The 20,963-nt window shown below is 41.5% G+C and overlaps 2 protein-coding genes across 5 annotated transcripts in view; one reads left to right on the plus strand and one right to left on the minus strand.

The window, feature by feature from the left end:
* The window catches only part of LOC133640921 (forkhead box protein O3B-like), a 70,486-nt gene extending 51,646 nt beyond the window's left edge, over positions 1 to 18,840 (plus strand). The window contains exon 3 of one of the 2 annotated variants that reach the window (XM_062034624.1): positions 17,767 to 18,840. In XM_062034624.1, the coding sequence (XP_061890608.1) occupies positions 17,767 to 17,868 (102 nt within the window). In that variant the 3' untranslated portion in view covers positions 17,869 to 18,840. Of the gene's footprint in view, positions 1 to 4,975; positions 5,015 to 17,766 lie in introns of those variants that run through there. The other variant, XM_062034625.1, reaches the window with a different exon arrangement.
* fndc4a (fibronectin type III domain containing 4a) overlaps positions 1 to 20,963 on the minus strand; it is a 242,634-nt gene that overhangs the window by 108,608 nt on the left and 113,063 nt on the right. The gene's annotated exons all lie outside the window — the stretch shown is intronic.

A 20,963-nucleotide genomic window follows, 5' to 3' on the forward strand; every position in this document is an offset into this window, starting at 1 on the left:
TTTCTAATCATCAATTAGCCTTCTGAGCCAATGAGCAAACACATTGTACCATTAGAACACTGGAGTGATAGTTGCTGGAAATGGGCCTCTATACACCTATGTAGATATTGCACCAAAAACCAGACATTTGCAGCTAGAATAGTCATTTACCACATTAGCAATGTATAGAGTGTATTTCTTTAAAGTTAAGACTAGTTTAAATTTATCTTCATTGGAAAGTACAGTGCTTTTCCTTCAAAAATAAGGACATTTCAATGTGACCCCCAAACTTTTGAACGGTAGTGTACATACACTAGACCAGGGTTGTCAAAGTAATTTTAGCTCAGGGGCCGCATGGAGGAAAATCTATTCCAGAGTGGGCCGGAATGGTAAAATCATGGCATGATAACTTAAAAATAAAGAAAACTCCAGGTAACACTTTAGTATAGGGAACACATATTCACCATTAATTAGTTGCTTATTAACATGCAAATTAGTAACAAATTGGCTCTTAATTAGTCATTATTAAGTACTTATTAATGCCTTATTCTGCATGGCCTTATTATACAACCAGTAAGCCATTAACTAAGAGTCTTCCCTCAATAACCTCAGAATTATTGCTTATTAGTAACCCTAACCCTTATATGTTCCCCTCTAAATTAAGTCTTTGTTACTTTAATAAGCAACTAATTAATGGTGAATATGTTCCCCATACTAAAGTGTTACCCAACTCCAGGTTGTTTTCTTTGTTTTACTTTGGCCAAAAATAGAACAAGCACGTACAAATCGTACAAATCACAAATAATCCTTCGGACAAAACACTTCAAGTTTGTTGAAAATTCTGAGGAAATTGGCGCCGCTTCAAAAACACCATGAGTTTAGACTTCGTCTCAGTGTATCTACAAAGCCAGGATTAAACTCTAAATCACAATCTTTCTGGGATTGAACAAAAAACACAACATGTGAACTCTTCTAGGTATCAAATACCTCCTTGGTCGTGCACGTATCAATCCAGTGCTAACTCAACAAAACCGTAAGAAACGGAGTTAAAAACTACTCAAAAGGGTTAAGTTCACCTTTCTCATGTTTGACAAAGACATTTTGGGGCAACGAGGGTGCCAAATGACAATGTGTTCGAAGCAGAAGACACCCTGCTTGGCACTCCGCATCAAGGGTTGGAATTGGGAGTTAAATCACCAACAATTATTTCTGGGCGCAGTCACCGCTGCTGCTCACTGCTCCCCTCACCTACCAGAGGGTGAACAAGGAGATGGGTCAAATGCAGAGGACAAATGTCACCACACCAAGTGTGTGTGACAATCATTGGTACTTTAACTTAACTTTAACTAATAAAATGGCAGGTTTTAGGTTTCATGTGGGTCGAGGAGGAGGAGCCACAGTCACCCTTTACTGTGTACCACATGCTTGGCCCCGGTATAAACCGTTTGCTTGCCTTACAGAATTGCTATTGGGACATTCAGTGGACACATTTAAAACAGCAGTTTCTTTCGTTAAAAAAAACAAAAAAACCCAGCTAATTTTAATACTTGGCAAACTCATCACGCGGGCCTGATAAAACATGTATGTTTGACACCCCTGCACTAGACGATAACGATGAATGTATCACGATGTGTTATTTAAAGGGATGTGTCGTTCGGTGTCAGGCGATTTTCGTGAAAAAAGGTGCGATCGATTTATGTGTTTTAGTGCCGATTGCTGACTTAGAAGTGGCTCCGCACTGCGGAGGGACGTTAGCCGCCAGCGGTGCATTGAGGACGCGCTTGTGGCGGTCAAATTTGCAGCACACGTCTCGAATGTGTCATCAACATGCTAGGGTATCAAGTATCATCCCTGCAGGACGAGGAATAAGCGTATCTAGTCGATACTACTATGATTACTTTGATATTATTTGGAAACACAACATCTTTTTTTATTTGTTTATTTATATTATGTTTATAAACTCAGGAAATATGTCTCTGGACACATGAGAACTTTGAATATGACCAATGTATGATCCTGTAACGACTTGGTATCGGATTGATACCCAAATTTGTGGTATCATCCAAAACTAATGTAAAGTATCAAACAACAGAAGAATAAGTGATTATTACATTTTAACAGAAGTGTATATAGAACATGTTAAAATAGAAAGTAAGCAGATATTAACAGTAAATGAACAAGTAGATTAATAATTCATTTTCTACTACTTGTCCCTCATAATTTTGACAAAATAATAGAATGATAAATGACACAATATGTTACTGTATATGTCAGCAGACTAAATTAGGAGGCTTTGGTTGTTTACTTACTAATAAAAGACAAGTTGTCTAGTATGTTCACTATTTTATTTAAAGACAAACTAGCAATAAGAAACATATGTTTAATGTACCCTAAGATTAATTGTTAAAATAAAGCCAATAACGCCATTTTTTTTGGTTCCCTTTATTTAGAAAAATACCGAAATGTACCGAAATCATTTTGGTACCAGTACCGGTACAAAAATATTGGTATCGGGACAACACTAATCGAATATAGTCCCTAAATCGTATTCGCAACCTCAAATTATTGTTGAAACGAATCGTTACACACCTTGTTTATAATGTTAAACATTAAAAAACACAGCAAATAATCATTTTTATTTCAGCTGTGAGAAAAGAGGAGCGAGGCTGGCTCTGCGGTTTATCTCATCTGGATTGTGACTTTTGCCGACACAGTAAGAGCCCTGCTCTCAAACTCCGATACACGGACGCATGTCTTCTCCGAGTGCGCTTTCATGCAGGTTGCATGTCGCCGGTGAATAATTCACGCTAACCTAAATTCCCCCCGCGGTCCCTGGGCGCTGCCCCGAGTAGTCCGACCTAGACAGGCAGCAGACAGTGAAAAATTCCAAACAAGTAAATAGACTTTACTTTGGAGCACCATCTGCATCCTTCACATTAAAAGCACCCCCCTAGCAGTCAACATCCCTTCCCGACTATCTTTTCTTCGAGATGTCCTGCTAAAGTGCATCACTCCTCGTCTGGCTTGCCCAATTTCCTTTTTTTTCTCTCGCTGTGCCCTAGCTTTGAACTCATTATGATGGACACACACACACACACACACACACACACACACACACACACACACACACACACACACACACACAAATGCACGCTGAGTGACTTTTTAGCCCAACTTGGCTCTTCTCCTGTGCCAGCCACTGACCCACTTAGTGTGGAATAGAGCACCAGACGGACGGCAGACTTTCTACTGCAGGGCATTCTGGGAAAAACTGAGCAGAAACAAGAACAAAAGATGCATGTGCCCACACACACACACACACACACACACACACACACACACACACCACACACACACACACACACACACACACACACACACACACACAGTTAATCAAGTGGTCCCCACAAGGGCGTCACTACCTGTAACACACTTTCCTCTATTGAATATATTGTAGTGTCAAAGTGTGTTACATAGTGCAATGTTTTTCAACCTTTTTTTAAGCCAAGGCCCATTTTTTGCATTGAAAAAATCCGGCGGCACACCACCAACAGAAATCATTAAAAAACGAAACTCAGTTTAAAGTAAAAAGTTGTTGTCGCAATTGTTGGATATGACTTTAAACCATAACCAAGCATGCATCAATATAGCTCTTGTCTCAAAGTAGGTGTGCTATCATGCCCTGACTTATTTGGAGTTTTTTGTTGTTTTCCTGTGTGTAGTGTTTTAGTTCTTGTCTTGCGCTCCTATTTTGGTGGCTTTTTCTCTTTTTTTGGTATTTCCCTGTAGCAGTTTCATGTCTTCCTTTGAGCTATATTTCCCGCATCTACTTTGTTTTAGCAATCAAGAATATTTCAGTTGTTTTTATCCTTCTTTGTCTCCAACATTGTTAAAAGTTAAAGTTAAAGTACCAATGATTGTCACACACACACACTAGGTGTGGAGAAATTATTCTCTGCATTTGACCCATCACCCTTGATCGCCCCCTGGGAGGTGAGGGGAGCAGTGGGCAGCAGCGGTGGCTGCGCCCGGGAATCATTTTTGGTGATTTAACCCCCAATTCCAACCATTGATGCTGAGTGCCAAGCATGGAGGTAATGGGTCCTATTTTTATAGTCGATTGTCATGTCATGTTCGGATGTACATTGCTCCACAGTAAGTATTTGCTGTCGTCCAGCATTCTGTTTTTGTTTACTTGGCAGCCAGTTCAGTTTTAGTTTCGTTCTGCGTAGCCTTCCCTAAGCTTCAATGCCTTTTCCTAGGGGCACTCGCCTTTTGTTTATTTTTGGTTTCAGCATTTGACACCTTTTTACCTGCACGCTGCCTCCCGCTGTTTCTGACATTGAATTGAATTGAATTGAATTGAAGTATTTATTTCAAACCTGCACAGTACAACAACAATTTTTTATTTTATTTTTTACATTTTGGCAGAGACATTTATGCAAGGCTTGAAAAGGGGTTGGATGAAGCAGATGCTTATAATATCCCAACCCCTCTTACTACATCTACAAAGCTATTAGAGTATTACACGGTTACTCTGCCGAGCTCTAGACAGCACTGACACTCAACAACAACACATAATTTGCAAGCTATAATTACTGGTTTGCAAAAAATATTTTTTACCCAAATAGGTGAAATTAGATAATCTCCCATGGCACACCAGACTGTATCTCACACAGCACAGTGGTTGAAAAACACTGACATAGTGGGACCACACCTTGAACACACACTTCAATCACTGATAATTTAAAGAGGACAGATGTACACCATATGGGATTAAATGAGTGTATGTCTCTCACACACACACACACACACACACACACACACACACACACACACACACACACACACACACACACACACACACGTCCAGACGGGAGTCGTGTTCAAGTTGCGACATGGCGACTCGTTCATCGCGTGACCAGACACAGGGAGCAACACGTCGACTTCGACTACCGTAACGCCGCCACTTCCCCTTATTTATTTTTATTTTTAGCAGACGCCTGGAGGCCAGTGACTGCTGACTGAACGTGACGTCCCGTTGTAGTTGTGGTTAACATCGTCTCACAAGGGCTTTGGAGGAAATGGTGTAAAACGTTCAGCTCTGTATTACACACGTATGGATTTTTCACTGTTCTCTAATGGTTAACATGAATAACTTAAGGATGCTCACCACCACGTTTGATGTATTAATAGCTGCCCATCTACAGCATAAATCAGAATTTTATCACTGAAGTGTATCCATTATTCACCAAGAAAAGATTACCAAAAATTGTATGTATCCACCTCATTTGCCTAGAAACACTAACTAAATAAGTTTTAAAAAAAAAAATCTTTTTTTTTTTTTAAATTTCATTATATTTTTTACAAACAATCTTTATATTTGTTTTTTTTAATTAGAAATATTTATTTACCATATTTTTCTGACTATAAGGAGCAATTAAAATCCTTTAATTTTCTCAAAAATCGACAGTGCGCCTTATAACCCGGTGCGCCAAATGTACGGAATAATTCTGGTTGTGCTTACCGACCTCGAAGCAATTTTTTTTGGTACATGGTGTAATGATAAGTGTGACCAGTAGATGGTAGTCACACATAAGAGATACATGTAGACTGCAATATGACGCCAGTAAACAACACCAAAACTTTAAATGTTCAATTGAAAATAAAGAACACTCAAAAAGCACTCAAAAATCTGTCAAAATGTTTTAGTATGACTTTGAGGCCGCACAGCTTAATGGATTGTCGGCCCATTACGGCTACCGCAGTCAGAGATACAAGTATTACTATGGTGTGTGTGTGTATAAGGACCGCAAAATGGCACCCATTAGCAGACATATTATCTGGCGTTTTGTTTCACAATATTATCCAAAACCAGATTTTCTTACCTTCTGGTACCTGCTGATGTGTATTTGGGATCTGCATAAGTCCTAAAAATTTCGCGCGTCCGCCTTTGTAGTCTGTGCTGACTCCGTAGTTGATAAGCTTCTTCTTTTTCTCCATCTTGTTATGTAACATTCATCCTCCGCTGTTGCCATTTCTAATATGTGTAAAGTTCTTACTTATATCAGTCAGTAAACTCGCCATGAAAGCGCTAAAACATACCAGTGAAGTGACTTTACATAATTCACCCAAGGAACCAGTGTTGTCCCGATACCGGTACCAAAATGTATTTAGATACGTTTCGGTACTTTTCTGAATAAAGGGGACCACAAAAAATTGCATTATTGGCTTTATTTCAACAAAAAAATGTACGCTACATGAGGGAACTCTCCTGAAGGAATCAATAAAGTACTATCTATCTATATAATTTTGTCCTTAAATACAATAGTGAACAAAAAGTACATACAGTACAGGCCAAACGTTTGGACACCCCTTCTCATTTCAATGTGTCTTCTTTATTTTCATGACTATTTACCTTGTAGACTATCACTGAAGGCATCAAAACTGACACCTGTGAAGTGAAAACCATTTCAGGTGATTACGTCTTGAAGCTCATCGAGAGAATGCCAAGAGTGTGCAAAGCAGTAATGAGAGCAAAGGGTGGCTATTTTGAAGAAACTAGAATATAAAACATGTTTTCAGTTATTTCACCTTTTTTTTGTTAAGTACATAACACCACATGTGTTCATTCATAGTTTTGATGCCCTCAGTGACAATCTACAATGTAAATAGTCATGAAAATAAAGAAAACACATTGAATGAGGAGGTGTGTCCAAACTTTTGGCCTGTACTGTATATTTTAAAGAAATATTACAAAAGTTAGCTGATAAAAGCCCTTAAAAACAACAAAGGATCTACTTAATTTGACAAAGAAAAAGTTTTTGTGCGAGGGTTGGCATGATAAATAATTGAAAGATGAATTCATTGATAGAAAGTCAGTGTTTCCCATAAACTGCCAAGATACCTGTGGCGGTGGGGGCGTGGCTATGGGCGTGGTCACCATGACATCGAGTATTTTGCATAATTTACTACAATGATATGATTTTCTCTAAAAAGGCTCAAAAAATGTATACTTACTAATTAATAATAACAGTTTTGTTTTAAACGTCCATCCACCCATCCATTTTACAATATAATTACAACACTTTATGTACATATTTATATACAGATTTGAACAATAAGTTATTCACTGAAATATATTTATTAATTGTGGTTCTTACAAAAAATATATCTTATAAAATATAAAAGCTAAAATGTCTCTTGAAGCTCCGCCCCTTTAATTAGTGCATTTGTTATGTTCGGCGGGGAAGGAGACGACACAGCAACAAGAATAAGCTCAACAGTTTATTTTGAGCTTGATGATTTGGTGGAGTGTGTATGCTACTGTGTATGTTTGCAGGACTATGTGAAGCGTTACAATGAATATTTACCAGTGGTTGTTGTAAGTGCGTGTTGAGTGAGAAGGTGACCAGTTCAGTAGGGCGAGGCAGGTAGGAGAGTCCGTGAAACAAGTGGGGGTCCGTGGGGCTGAGAGGGGCGTCCAGAGGTCCAAGTCCAAAATGGGGGTCGAGGATCGAGGGAGGCAAATCAGAATCCAGAGGGGTCCAGAGAAGTGAGGGGTACTGCTCACTTCCAAGGCGACGGAGGGAATACTGGGGAACACAAGAGACAAATGAGCACAAGGGTCGAAGGTCACAAGGAGCGAGCAAACAAAGGTGAGGAGCCAGAGACGAAAGCTTACTGCAAGCAGAGACTACGTTCCAGCGTTGGTTCTCTGGACACGCTGGCTTTTATGGGGAGTGATGTCATCAGCAGCAGGTGTGTCGATAGATGATTGCGCACAGCTGTGCTGGTGTGTGGCAGCAGAAGCAGAGTGTGTATGGGCGTGTCCTGCGGCACATGCAGACGAAGGAGCAGCTGATTGTGCACGCCCCATGACAGCATTCTGAATAAATTAACTTTAGCCTCCTACTACAACCATATTATTTACCAGCAACATAAAGTGAAACAGAGGCAGAGGTGTCCTGCCACAGTCAGTAACAAATAAACAGAAAACAGTAGTGGTCAAATACAAATAAGGCAACAAGAGAAGTATCCTACACTTCTCTTTTGTAAAGTAAATCTGAACAGCCTATATGGGCATGTACATCAACTATATGATTTGCCTGAGAAGCTGGACAGGACAAAAAAAAAAAAAAAAAAAATTGTATTTATTTATTTATTTGTGGTGGACGTAATTCTTTCGTGGCGGGCCGCCACAAATAAATGAATGTGTGGGAAACACTGAAAGTGTAGCGCGCTACTCGGCTGCTAGCAGTTGAGGTGCTGCCTAAAGAAGCCCAGCATCAGCAATGGAGAACATTTTAATGGAGATTGTCCCATTTTATTCCCTATAGATGATTGTGGGAACACTTTATTTTCCTTCTGCAACGTCAGTGTAGTGTGTGACATCGCAGTGCTTGATCTTTCTTTCCGGTCGTCAGCCAGAGGAAGTATAGGTGGTGCACTTTTGACTATCAGCATGAGGCCCACCCCGCTGAAAAGCCTGTCAGTGCTTCTCTTTCATTCTTCACTTTTCTCTCCGTCGCTCTCTACCTCTCCGCTTTCCAAGGATTTGGCGCACAATCTGCAGGGGATTACCAGAAATACTCTTTTTGGAGGCGCTGGGCCCTTCAGTCACCTCACAGCATACGTGTGAATGTGTGCGTGCGCGCCACCTACTTCGAGAAAGTGGGTGAAACGTGAAAAGAGAGGCGGTGAAAGAGTGTGGGGGTGGGGGAAGGCGCGGTTGCTAAGATTGAGCGATTGCTCCTCGCAGCGAAAAGAGTTCTGGCCTGCAGCCAACCGATGCAACCATGTTTGTTTATGTGGCCGTTTGACTTCCATAGGAGCCAAAAATCAAGTTGCATCTGTGGCGCCCCCTGTAGGTTTGACTGAAAATGTATTGTTTGACATGCAAGCATACACGTAATACAAATATATCGTATTTTCCGGGCTAGTGAGTACACCGGTATTTAGGCCGCACCCACCACATTATATTTTTACATACACCATATTGCCAAAAGTATTTGGCCACCTGCCTTGACTCACATATGAACTTGAAGTGCCATCCCATTCCTAACCCATAGGGTCAACACTTCTGGGAAGGCTGTCCACAAGGGTGCTGAGTCTGTTTATCGGAATTTTCCACCATTCTACCAAATGTGCATTGGTGAGGTCACACACTGATGTTGGTCGAGAAGGCCTGGCTCTCAGTCTCCGTTCTAATTCATCCCAAAGGTGTTCTATTGGGTTCATGTCAGGACTCTGTGCAGGCCAGTCAAGTTCATCCACACAAGACTCTGTCATCTATGTCTTTAGAATAGAATAGAAGGCCTTTTATTGTCACTATACACAGGTACAATGAGATTAAAAGCAACTCCAGCATCAGTGCGACAATCTACAAATATGCAAAACATAGGAAGGAAAGAAGAGAAAAATAGTGCAAAAAGAGGTAAGGTGTACAGTCCAGTCCTGAGAACAAATGTTCTGAATGTGTTGTTTAAATATTATACTATATACATATAGACAGAAGCATTCAGACTGTGGGTGGAAAGTAAAAATTGCACACAGAGAGGTGCTAAACTATAAAATCAGTGCTTATGAGAGTTCACCGTAGTTATGGCTTTAGGGAAAAAACTGTTCTTCCAATCAAATCAAATCTTATGGACCTTGCTTTGTGCACTGGTGCACAGTCATGTTGGAAGAGGAAGGGGCCCGCTCCAAACTGTTCCACCAAGGTTGGGAGCATGGAACAGTCCAAAATGTTTTGGTATCCTGGAGCATTCAATGTTCATTTCACTGGAACTAAGGGGCCAAGCCCAACTCCTGGAAAAACAACCCCACACTATAATTCCTCCTCCACCAAATTTCACACTCAGCACAATGCAGTCCGAAATGTACTGTTCTCCTGATTCTGATCATTTGGATGGGTGGCCAAATACTTTTGGCAATATAGTGTATGGGCATCAACAATATGATTTGCCCGAGTGGCTGGAGAGGACAAATAAAAAATAAAAAACATTTAGTTTAGATTTTTCCTTCCCATTGATTAAGAATTGTTATAAATAATAACTGCGATTCAATCAAAAATATGTTTTGTTTTTCACACCCTTAAAGGCCTACTGAAATGAATTTTTTTTATTTAAACGGGGATAGCAGATCCATTCTATGTGTCATACTTGATCATTTTTGCAATATTGCCATATTTTTGCTGAAAGTATTTAGTATAGAACAACGACGATAAAGTTCGCAACTTTTGGTCTCTGATAGAAAAAAGCCTTGCCCCTACCGGAAGTTGCGTGACGTCACCGGGCTGCTCACATTCCCCCATTGTTTACACCAGCAGCGAGAGCGATTCGGACCGAGAAAGCGACGATTACCCCATTAATTTGAGCGAGAATGAAAGATTTGTGGATGAGGAACGTGAAAGTGAAGGACTAGCGTGCAGTGCAGGACGTATCTTTTTTCGCTCTGACCGTAACTTAGGTACATTGGATTCCACACTCTCTCCTTTTTCTATTGTGGATCACGGATTTGTATTTTAAACCACCTCAGTTACTATATCCTCTTGAAAATGAGAGTCGAGAACGCGAAATGGACATTCACAGTGACTTTTATCTCCACGACAATGCATCGGTGAAGCACTTTAGCTACTGAGCTAACGTGATAGCATCGGGCTTAACTGCATATAGAAACAAAACAAATATGCCCCTGACTGGAAGGATAGACAGAAGATCAACAATACTACCAAACTCTGGACATGTAACTACACGGTTAATGCTTTCCAGCTTGGCGAAGCTTAGCAATGCTGTTGCTAACGACGCCATTGAAGCTAACTTAGCTACGGAACCTCGACAGAGCTACGCTAAAAACATTAGCTCTGCACCTACGCCAGCTCTCATCTGCTCATCAGGACCCATGCTCACCTGCGTTCCAGCGATCGACGGTACGACGAAGGACTTCACCCGATCACCGATGCGGTCGGCGGCCCGGAGACGGAGGAAGTCAAGGTGAGGTTGTTCGGCTAGCGCGTCTGCTATCCTCAAAGTCCTCCTGGTTGTGTTGCTGTAGTCCGCCGCTAATACACCGATCCCACCTACAACTTTCTTCTTTGCAGTCTTCATTGTTCATTAAACAAATTGCAAAAGATTCACCAACACAGATGTCCAGAATACTGTGGAATTTTGAGATGAAAACAGAGCTTTTTGTATTGGATTCAATGGGCTCCGAATACTTCCGCTTCAACAATTGATGTCACGCGCAAACGTCATCATATCGAAACGTTTTCAGTCGGAAGTTTGCCGGGAAATTTAAAATTGCACTTTATAAGTTAACCCGGCCGTATTGGCATGTGTTGCAATGTTAAGATTTCATCATTGATATATAAACTATCAGATTGCATGGTCGGTAGTAGTGGGTTTCAGTAGGCCTTTAACCATGATGGACCTGAATTGTACCATGACCGTGTAATTCAGGGGTGTCGTATCAGTCGGATCAGGCCCGCGAACAGGTTTTATCCGGCCCGCGGGATGAGTATAAAAATGAGCCGAAATTTTTGAATGAAAGAAACTGCTGTTTTAAATGTGTCCACTAGATGTCGCAATAGCAATTATTTGTATCTTTGTAGATTATGCTACATATGTAAAAAATAATAATAAACCATGTGATGTTAGTGCACCAGTCGAGGAAAATGATCAAACTACATCGATATATCCTGTAATTTGATTTTGATATTATTTTTATATTTTGATAGATTAAAAATTAACACCAATGAGTTGACTGATGAACATTATCACATCATTTATTTAGAAAGTATAAATAACGACAATTAAAGGCAGAATATTATTAAACGCAACATGTAAGTGTAAAAAAAAAACAACCAACAACATTATGATTTGTACATTTTCAGGATGTGCTAGTTGTATTTTTAATCAAATAAAACTATCTGAAGTTGTCTTTATTTTTATCGTGCCGTGATTTTACCAGTCCGGCCCACTTGGGAGTAGATTTTTCTCCATGTGGCCCCCCCATTTAAAATGAGTTTGACACCCCTGCTGTAATTAATCGCTCAGCCCTACGAAAACACCATCATCCTCAATACGGCACAGGACCTTCTTTGTAAATGTTCACGTTAGAATCAAGGAAATGGAATCAAATGCAAACTCTGCCAGGCCATTTCCAATGCAGTCGTTTTGATATCGCAATAATGTTGTGGTTGGCGTGTGATTTCTCCTCCCTGGTTGAAAGTAGATCATATAAGGACTCCGCTCCAGTCTGGGCAGGAGATTAAAGCGCATCAAGCTGGCACAGCTGCAACCCCTCCGCCCTTTCAATCCTCCGCCCGATTCCCTCCATCCTCCTCCCAACAGGCCGCAATGGCGTGTCTTGCACTTCCACATGCTCGCTGTTTTAGGTCAGCGCATCGAAAAGTCAAGGCGAGTGCAGCGTGCGTGAAATGATACAACACGCACTGCGGGCTGCCGTGGATCTAAGAATAGAAGTGTAAGCGCCGCCCGTGGATGAGGTGACGCGAGTCCACCCGAGGAAATATCAGCCCCGAACGTTTGTTGTCACGCGTGAAACTGAGCGGCTGAGAGGGTTCGGACAAAGAGAAGGCTGCGAAAGAGGGCCTCTCGCGTCCCCGCTGAACCCGCCGAGATGCCCCTTACTTGTGGGGAGGGTTATTTAAGTTCACGCTGCCCCTCGGGACTAAAATAAATACCTGATAACAATATACAGTCTGCCCGGGCTGCTAATGAAATTCCACTCGAGTTGCCATGGCGTTGAAGTTCAACTCAAGCTGCGAGGGTCCAGAGGAGGCGCCTGATGCATATTTAAAGAGCTGGCAGTTGGAAAATAACACAGTCCTGTCGGGACTGGATGTGATCATTTTAGACTGGTCAGGATGAAAGTACACTTGTCATTTTGTGGCCAAACATGTTCTGTCACGCCCCCCCACACCAAGGATGCTATTACGCTATCGCCTCTCTCATGTAAGAAGCACTGCATTAAAGGCCTACTGAAATGAAAGTTTCTTATTTAAACGGGGATAGCAGGTCCATTCTATGTGTCATACTTGATCATTTGGCAATATTGCCATATTTTTGCTGAAAGGATTTAGTAGAGAACATCAACGATAAAGTTTGCAACTTTTGGTCGCTGATAGAAAAGCCTTGCCTGTACCGGAAGCAGCGTGACGTCACAGGTTGTGGAGCGCCTCACATCTGCACATTGTTTACAATCATGGCCAGCAGCAGCGAGAACGATTCAGACCAAGAAAGCGACGATTACCCCATTAATTTGAGCTAGGATGAAAGATTTGTGGATGAGGAAAGTGAGAGTGAAGGATTAGAGGGCAGTGGAAGCGATTCAGATAGGGAAGATGCTGTGAGAGGCGGGTGGGACCTGATATTCAGCTGGGAATGACTAAAACAGTAAATAAACACAAGACATATATATATACTCTATTAGCCACAACACAACCAGGCTTATATTTAATATGCCACAAATTAATCCGCATAACAAACACCTCCCCCGTCCCGTCCATATAACCCACCAATACAACTCAAACACCCGCACAACACACTCAATCCCACAGCCCAAAGTACCGTTCACCTCCGTAAAGTTCATACAGCACATATATTTCCCCAAAGTTACGTACGTGACATGCACATATCGGCACACACGAACGGGCAAGCGATCAAATGTTTGGAAGCCAAAGCTGTACACACTGTAGCGCGTCTGCTATCCAACTCAAGGTCCTCCTGGTTGTGTTGCTGTAGCCAGCCGCTAATACACCAATCCCACCTACAGCTTTCTTCTTTGCAGTCTTCATTGTTCATTAAACAAATTGCAAAAGATTCACCAACACAGATGTCCAGAATACTGTGGAATTTTGCGATGAAAACAGACGACTTAATAGCTGGCCACAATGGTGTCCCAATATGTCCGCACAATCCGTGACGTCACGCGCAAACGTCATCATACCGAGACGTTTTCAGCAGAATATTTCACGGGAAATTTAAAATTGCACTTTACTAATCTAACCCGGCCGTATTGGCATGTGTTGCAATGATAAGATCTCATCATTGATATATAAACTATCAGACTGCGTGGTCGGTAGTAGTGGGTTTCAGTAGGCCTTTAAAGGCCATACACATGCCAATACGGCCGGGTTAACTTATAAAGTGCAATTTTAAATTTCCCGCTAAACTTCCGGTTGGAAACGTCTATGTATGATGACGTATGCGCGTGACGTCACGACGGCAACGGAAGTATTCGTACTCAATGTGTCACCATACAAACTGCTCTGTTTTCATCGAACAATTCCACAGTATTCTGGACATCTGTGTTGGTGAATCTTTTGCAATTTGTTTAATGAGCAATGGAGATTGCAAAAAAGAAAGTTGTAGGTGGGATCGGTGTATTAGCGGCTGGCTGTAGCAACACAACAAGGAGTACTTACTTGGATAGCAGACGCGCTAGCCGATGCTAGCCGCCAACCGCATCTGTGATCGGGTGAAGTCCTTCGTCGCGCCGTCGATCGCTGGAACGCAGGTGAGCACGGGTGTTGATGAGCAGATGAGGGCTGGCTGGCGTAGGTGGAGCGCTAATGTTTTTATCATAGCTCTGTGAGGTCCGGTTGCTAAGTTGCTAAGTTAGCTTCAGCGTCGTTAGCAACAGCATTGTTAAGCTTTGCCAGGCTGAGAATTATTAACCGTGTAGTTACATGTCCATGGTTTAATAGTATTGTTGATCTTCTGTCTATCCTTCCAGTCAGGGATTTATTTATTTTGTTTCTGTCTGCATTTGAGCCAGATGCTATCACGTTAGCTCAGTAGCTAAAGAGCTTCGCTGATGTATTGTCGTGGAGATAAAAGTCACTGTGAATGTCCATTTCGCGTTCTCGACTCTCATTTTCAAGAGGATATAGTATCCGAGGTGGTTTAAAATACAAATCCGTGATCCACAATAGAAAAAGGAGAGTGTGTGGAATCCAATGAGACCTTGTACCTAAGTTACGGTCAGAGCGAAAAAAGATACACCCTGCACTGCCTCTCTAGTTCTTCACTCTAACATTCCTCATCCACGAATCTTTCATCCTCGCTCAAATTAATGGGGTAATCGTCGCTTTCTCGGTCCGAATCTCTCTCGCTCCATTGTAAACAACGGGGAATCGTGAGGAATCCTTCAACCTGTGACGTCACGCTACTTCCGGTATAGGCAAGGCTTTTTTTTATCAACGACCAAAAGTTGCAAACTTTATCGTCGTTGTTCTATACTAAATCCTTTCAGCAAACATATGGCAATATCGCAAAATGATCAAGTATGACACATAGAATGGATCTGCTATCCCCGTTTAAATAAAACAATTTCATTTCAGTAGGCCTTTAAAGGGGCTGTTTGCAACTTGCTCAGTTACTTATTTTAGGGGGCGTTTTTTTTTCACCAGACAGGACTGGAAGGACAACAGCAAAGCTGTATACAAGAAGGGCATGAGCAGACTCTTTTTCCTGAGGAAGCTTAGGTCCTTTAATGTGTGCAGCAAGCTGTTGGAGATCTTTTTTCAGTCTGTTGTGGCCAGTGCCCTGTACTTTGCAGTGGTTTGTTGGGGGAGCAGCACCAGCAAAAGGGACTTAAACCGGATTGCTAGGGTTGTACGGTATACTGGTACTGGTATAGTATCGCGGTACTAATGAATCATAAACGGTACTATACTCTGTTTGAAAAGTACCGGTTCCCGAGAATGACGGCACGTCGTCATGTCATTACATTGCTGTTTTAACGAGCAGAGGAGCATGTTCGGCAGCGCGCAATCACAGAGTACTTACAAGCGGTGTGTAGACAGGAAAGGGAGAACGGACGCATTTTGGCTTAAAAAGTAAAGATAAAGGTGAAGTTATAACACTGAAACGCCCTCAGGAAGAGGTGCTTTAAGACATGGCTAGCTAGCTAGCGGTGAACGTCCATTCGCAGTCGGCAGTGTTTTAGCTACTTCTAAATCACTAATACTGGCCTCCATGGCGACAAATAAAGTATGTTTCTTACAAGTATCATCCCTGCAGGACGAGGAATAGCTAAACATGCTTCACTACACAACGTAGGAAGATACGATAGCTAACCGCTAACAGCAAGCTAGTACCCTGAATGTAAACAAACGCATTGGGTGGATCTACACCTTACATCCACTGTAATGATACCAAGTACAGGAGCGTATCTAGTCGATACTACTATGATTACATCGATATTTTTTCGCATCACAACATCTTATTTTGTTTTTATAACATTCATATTATGTTTTTAAACTCAAGAAATACATCCCTGGACACATGAGGACTTTGAATATGACCAATGTATGATCCTGTAACTACTTGGTATCGGATTGATACCCAAATTTGTGGTATCATCCAAAACTAATGTAAAGTATCAAACAACAGAAGAATAAGTGATTATTACATTTTAACAGACGTGTAGATAGAACATGATGAAAGAGAAAGTAAGCAGATATTAACAGTAAATGAACAAGTAGATGAATAATTCATTTTCTACCACTTGTCCTTAATAATGTTGACAAAATAATAGAATGATAAATGACACAATATATTACTGCATACGTCAGCAGACTAATTGGGAGACTTTGTTTGTTTACTTACTAATAAAAGAAAAGTTGTCTAGTAAGTTCATTATTTTTATTTAAGGACAATCTTGCAATAAGAAATATGTTTAATGTACCCTAACATTTTTTGTTAAAATAAAGCCAATAATGCAATTTTTTGTGGTCCCCTTTATTTAGAACGTTAAATACATTTTGGTACTGGTATCGGGACAACACAAGAGTGTACTAAGATTTGTGCTGATATCAGATTAATATCAGTAACCGGCCAATACTCAAGGATCCAATGTGTAATAGTATTCCAATTATGATGTCATCACATTATCTAATTAGATTCAAAGAATAAAAAAAACATAATATATTTTTTTATTATATAATATTAATTAAATGTGTTAGTGTTTGTATTCTAAAGCAAGTCTTCTATAAAATAAAACGCATTATCTGTTTGTGCAAATGTCAATATTGTTTTGATTAAATCCTAGCATGTTAAATGTGGTGGAGGTCCCGTGTTAAATGCATGCTGGGATATTTTTCAACCTGTCACTCATCTGATGACCCCTTATACATATTTACATTGCCACCTGTTGAGGCGGGGCCGTTCAATTTTGACCCCCCTCGCCCTGAACTGTTATTTTATTTGCATAGTCGAAGGTGCAGCCCTCCTTATGCAAAAAGAGTCTTGTAATGAAAATATGAATACAAGTTATTACTGTAGTGGAACAACAACAGTGAGTTTAAAGTGGACGATCAGAGGGAGACGTGGAGGACGTGCAGAATTAAGCGTTGCTGTCATCTCGGCACTCACAGTATGAAGCAGATTAGCCAGTCGTGCATGTCTCATGTCAACTTTGCATATTCATGTCATATGGAGGCATTTTTTCACTTCGGTATTAAGTGTTGAAAAAAACATGCTAGGAAAAGGAAGACAAGCTGAGACGCAATTCCTCCTTTTCTCCAAACAGGAAGTCATGTGGGTCCTCAGAAGGATTGGGGGCGGAGCCGAAATAAAATAATCCTTGCTGTTGCTGGGAGAAAAGGCTGGCAATGTGTCCCTTTTGGTGTGTGTGTCCCGATACACCCCCTATATGCTTATTTATACACACTGTGTTGGTGTATACATTTCGTAAGAAAAAAAAAAATCTCCCCGACCGCCTTTTTTTAAAAAAATTTTTTTTTTTTTTTTTTTGAAGTTTCTCCTTGCTGCTCAGCTGGTGTGTAGGAGGAAGAGAGCTGGCAGGCCTGGAAGTGCTGACATCGGCAAACACAAACATTCCCCTTCCTCCAGTTGCTGACCTGTTTGGGGTGACTGGGTCAGGCAGGTTTAAACAATCAACACCGTGCCAAAGGGAGGTCAAGAAATACGCATATTTAGATGATATATTTACCAATTTAGGCAATGGGAAAGTTTTTGTATTTTAAAAGAACAATTCTCAATAAGAAACAATGTAAACATGAATATTTGGTTACAAGATTGTGGTAACAGTCTGTACACTTTGAACACAATAGAAAGCTCTATAACAAATATCAATATCAAAATTGTTTTTATTGAGGGCCACATCCCAATTATGGGTGCCCTCAGGGGGCCGTGTGAAACATTGAATATATCAATCAATAAATCACTCAAAGTTTATTTGTATTGCCCTTAATCACAAGTGTCTCAAAGGGCTGCACAAGCCACAACGACATCCTTGGCTCTGATTCCACAGCCGCTAGGTTTTCCCTACACTTTGAACCCCACGGCTTAAAAAAACGGAGCAGCTTATTTATGGATTTTAGATCAAAATAAATGTATAAAGAAAAAAAAGAAAAAACACTGAGATGGCGTTTTATTGTTTGTGCCATTGCGCCATCTTTTGGATTTCATAACATGGTCACTACTGCATAGTTTCTCTTGTTATATTCTTATTTTTACTGTTATATTTTTATTCTTATTGTTGCTTTTTATTTTTTATTCGTATTGTAATATTTTCTATTTTATTTCTATTGATACCCCCATTATTTACTTTTTACTTTTTAAATCCGATCTCAATTCTGTACACTGCTGCTGGAATTTTTATTTTCCTGAGGAAACTCTACTGAATGAATCAATAAAGTACTATATATCTATCTATCTATCTATCTATATATCTAGTTCACTCACTGCAGGTGCTGCAGTGTCCTTCCATTTACTGGTAGTGCCTTTTTATTTATTTTTTCAGCCGAAGTGCGTAGTGTTTTTAGTCGTATGGATTCTTCACTCATCCCTCCAAGCAACGCTATTTAAGTTTTACAATACAACTAAAACAATCCTTACTTACTAAACCGTCCCATGTGTGATGTCTGCTGGGGTGTTTTCAAGGATATTTGTACCTGCTATTGTAATATAATGCAGCTAACGTCGTTAGCATTAGCTAATATGCTAACACGTTTACGAGTGTCTGTGTTAGGATTATTAATTTAGTGCACAGGTTGGCAGCTTGCGAGTAACACGTCAGCTGGCGGACAGCGCATCAATTGGCGGCTCGCGGATAGTGCATCATTAGACAGCTAGCAGATTTCGCATCAGTTGCGAGCGAGAAATTAATGCGTTAGCTGGTGGCTAACGGATAACACATCAGTTGGCATTTAGCGGATTGCGCGCCAGATGGCAGCTAGCAGACAGTGCCTGTGTCGGCGGCTAGCAATTACCACACAAGCTCTCTCAGCTAGCGATTGGTGTTCAGGTTGGCAGGTAGTGTTTAGCGCGCCGGTTGGCAGCTAGCGTTTAGCGGGCCATTTTGCAACCGGCGAGTAGTGTGCCAGCTGGCAGCTAGCGATTAACGCGTCAGCTGGCGGATAGTGCTTCAGTTGGCAGCTGGCGGATTTCGCATAAGTTGTGAGTGAGCATTTAATGCGTCAGCTGGTGGCTAGCGGATAGCGCATCAGTTGGCAGCTAGTGGATTGTGCGCCAGTTGGCAGCTAACAGATAGTGCCTAAGTCGGCGGCTAAGAATGACCACGCAAGCTCTCAGCTAGGGACTGGTGTTCAGGTTGGCAGCTAGCGTTTAGCGGGCCATTTTGCAACTGGCGAGTAGCACGCCAGTTGGCAGCTTGCAATTAGCGTGCCAGTTGGCAGCTAGCGATTAACCCGTCAGCTGGCGGATAGCATGTCATTTGGCCGCTCGTGTATAGCGCATCATTTGGCAGCTAGCGATTAATCTGTCAATTTGCAGCTAGCGGATAATGCGCCAGTTGGAAGCTAGCATTAGCGCGCCAGTTGCTAGCTATTAGTGGCATTGTGTTATTTGAATATCTTAGTATTGCACAATACCACGGTACCTTCAGGACCAGTTTAATTTCGAACCCGATTAAATTTTATACAACATATAAATGTAGCGGCCCCCTGCTCCTTCTCTTCCTCAGTTTGGGTGTCTTTGGCCTGGAAAACATTGAATAATTCCTCAGGCGTCTGATTGGCCCTGGAATGCTAGCTGTTGCTGTGGTACTGTGGACATGGTCTTGGTGTCTTTGTTAATAAGTAAGACATTTTGGTGACTGTGGTTCCGTCGTCATTGTGGGTAACGATAAACGGAGCAGCTGATTCCAGTCCTAAACCTCACCCTTGCTGCAGTGGCCAAAAAGCATGCAGATAAGGTGAGGTTAAGTCCGCACGTCAAGGCAAGATGATGTTGTCTCTGAGGGAGATGAGGCCCACGTGGTGGACTAGAAGAAACCGAGGGGAGGGATTTCGGAGCCCATCTGGCTTTGGAATGCCTTTGGGGTCCCCGAGAGGAGCTGGAGTGCTTTGCTGGGGAGAAGGTCATCAGGTTACTCCACTCGGCCCGACCCAGCCACCTGGTTCTGGATCGGCCCGGAACATTCACGAACGTACGAGCAGGCTTTTCAAAGACATCCTGCAAATATATTTTATTGAATTTTACAGTTAAAATCACATTCGACAATCATACTTTGCTCACTCAGACCCTTCATACATGCACACATCCACTCATCCACACTCGCATGCACACTTGAGGAGAGAGGTGCACTTGGGCTTTAACAACTCATGGTTTACAGTATAGACATTATTAGAAAAAATACCCAGATATTGTATATATCCATCCATCCTGCACTGGCTCAGGATCAGGAAGTGATCACTAGTGTACCGTGAGATATTGTTTGGTGTGCCGTGGGAGATTATGTGAAATTGGTGATTTAACCCCCAATTCCAACCCTTGATGCTGAGTGTCAAGCAGGGAGGTAATGGGTTCCATTTTTATAGTCTTTGGTATGACTCAGCCGGGGTTTGAACTCACTACCTACCGATCTCAGGGCGGACACTCTAACCGCAAGGTAATAATCCGCAAATGTGTCGTTGTTGAGTGTCTGTGCTGTCTAGAGCTCGGCAGAGTAACCATATAATACTCTTCCAT

The sequence above is a fragment of the Entelurus aequoreus genome, linkage group LG23 (assembly GCF_033978785.1).
Source record: "Entelurus aequoreus isolate RoL-2023_Sb linkage group LG23, RoL_Eaeq_v1.1, whole genome shotgun sequence".
Lineage (NCBI taxonomy): Eukaryota > Metazoa > Chordata > Actinopteri > Syngnathiformes > Syngnathidae > Entelurus > Entelurus aequoreus.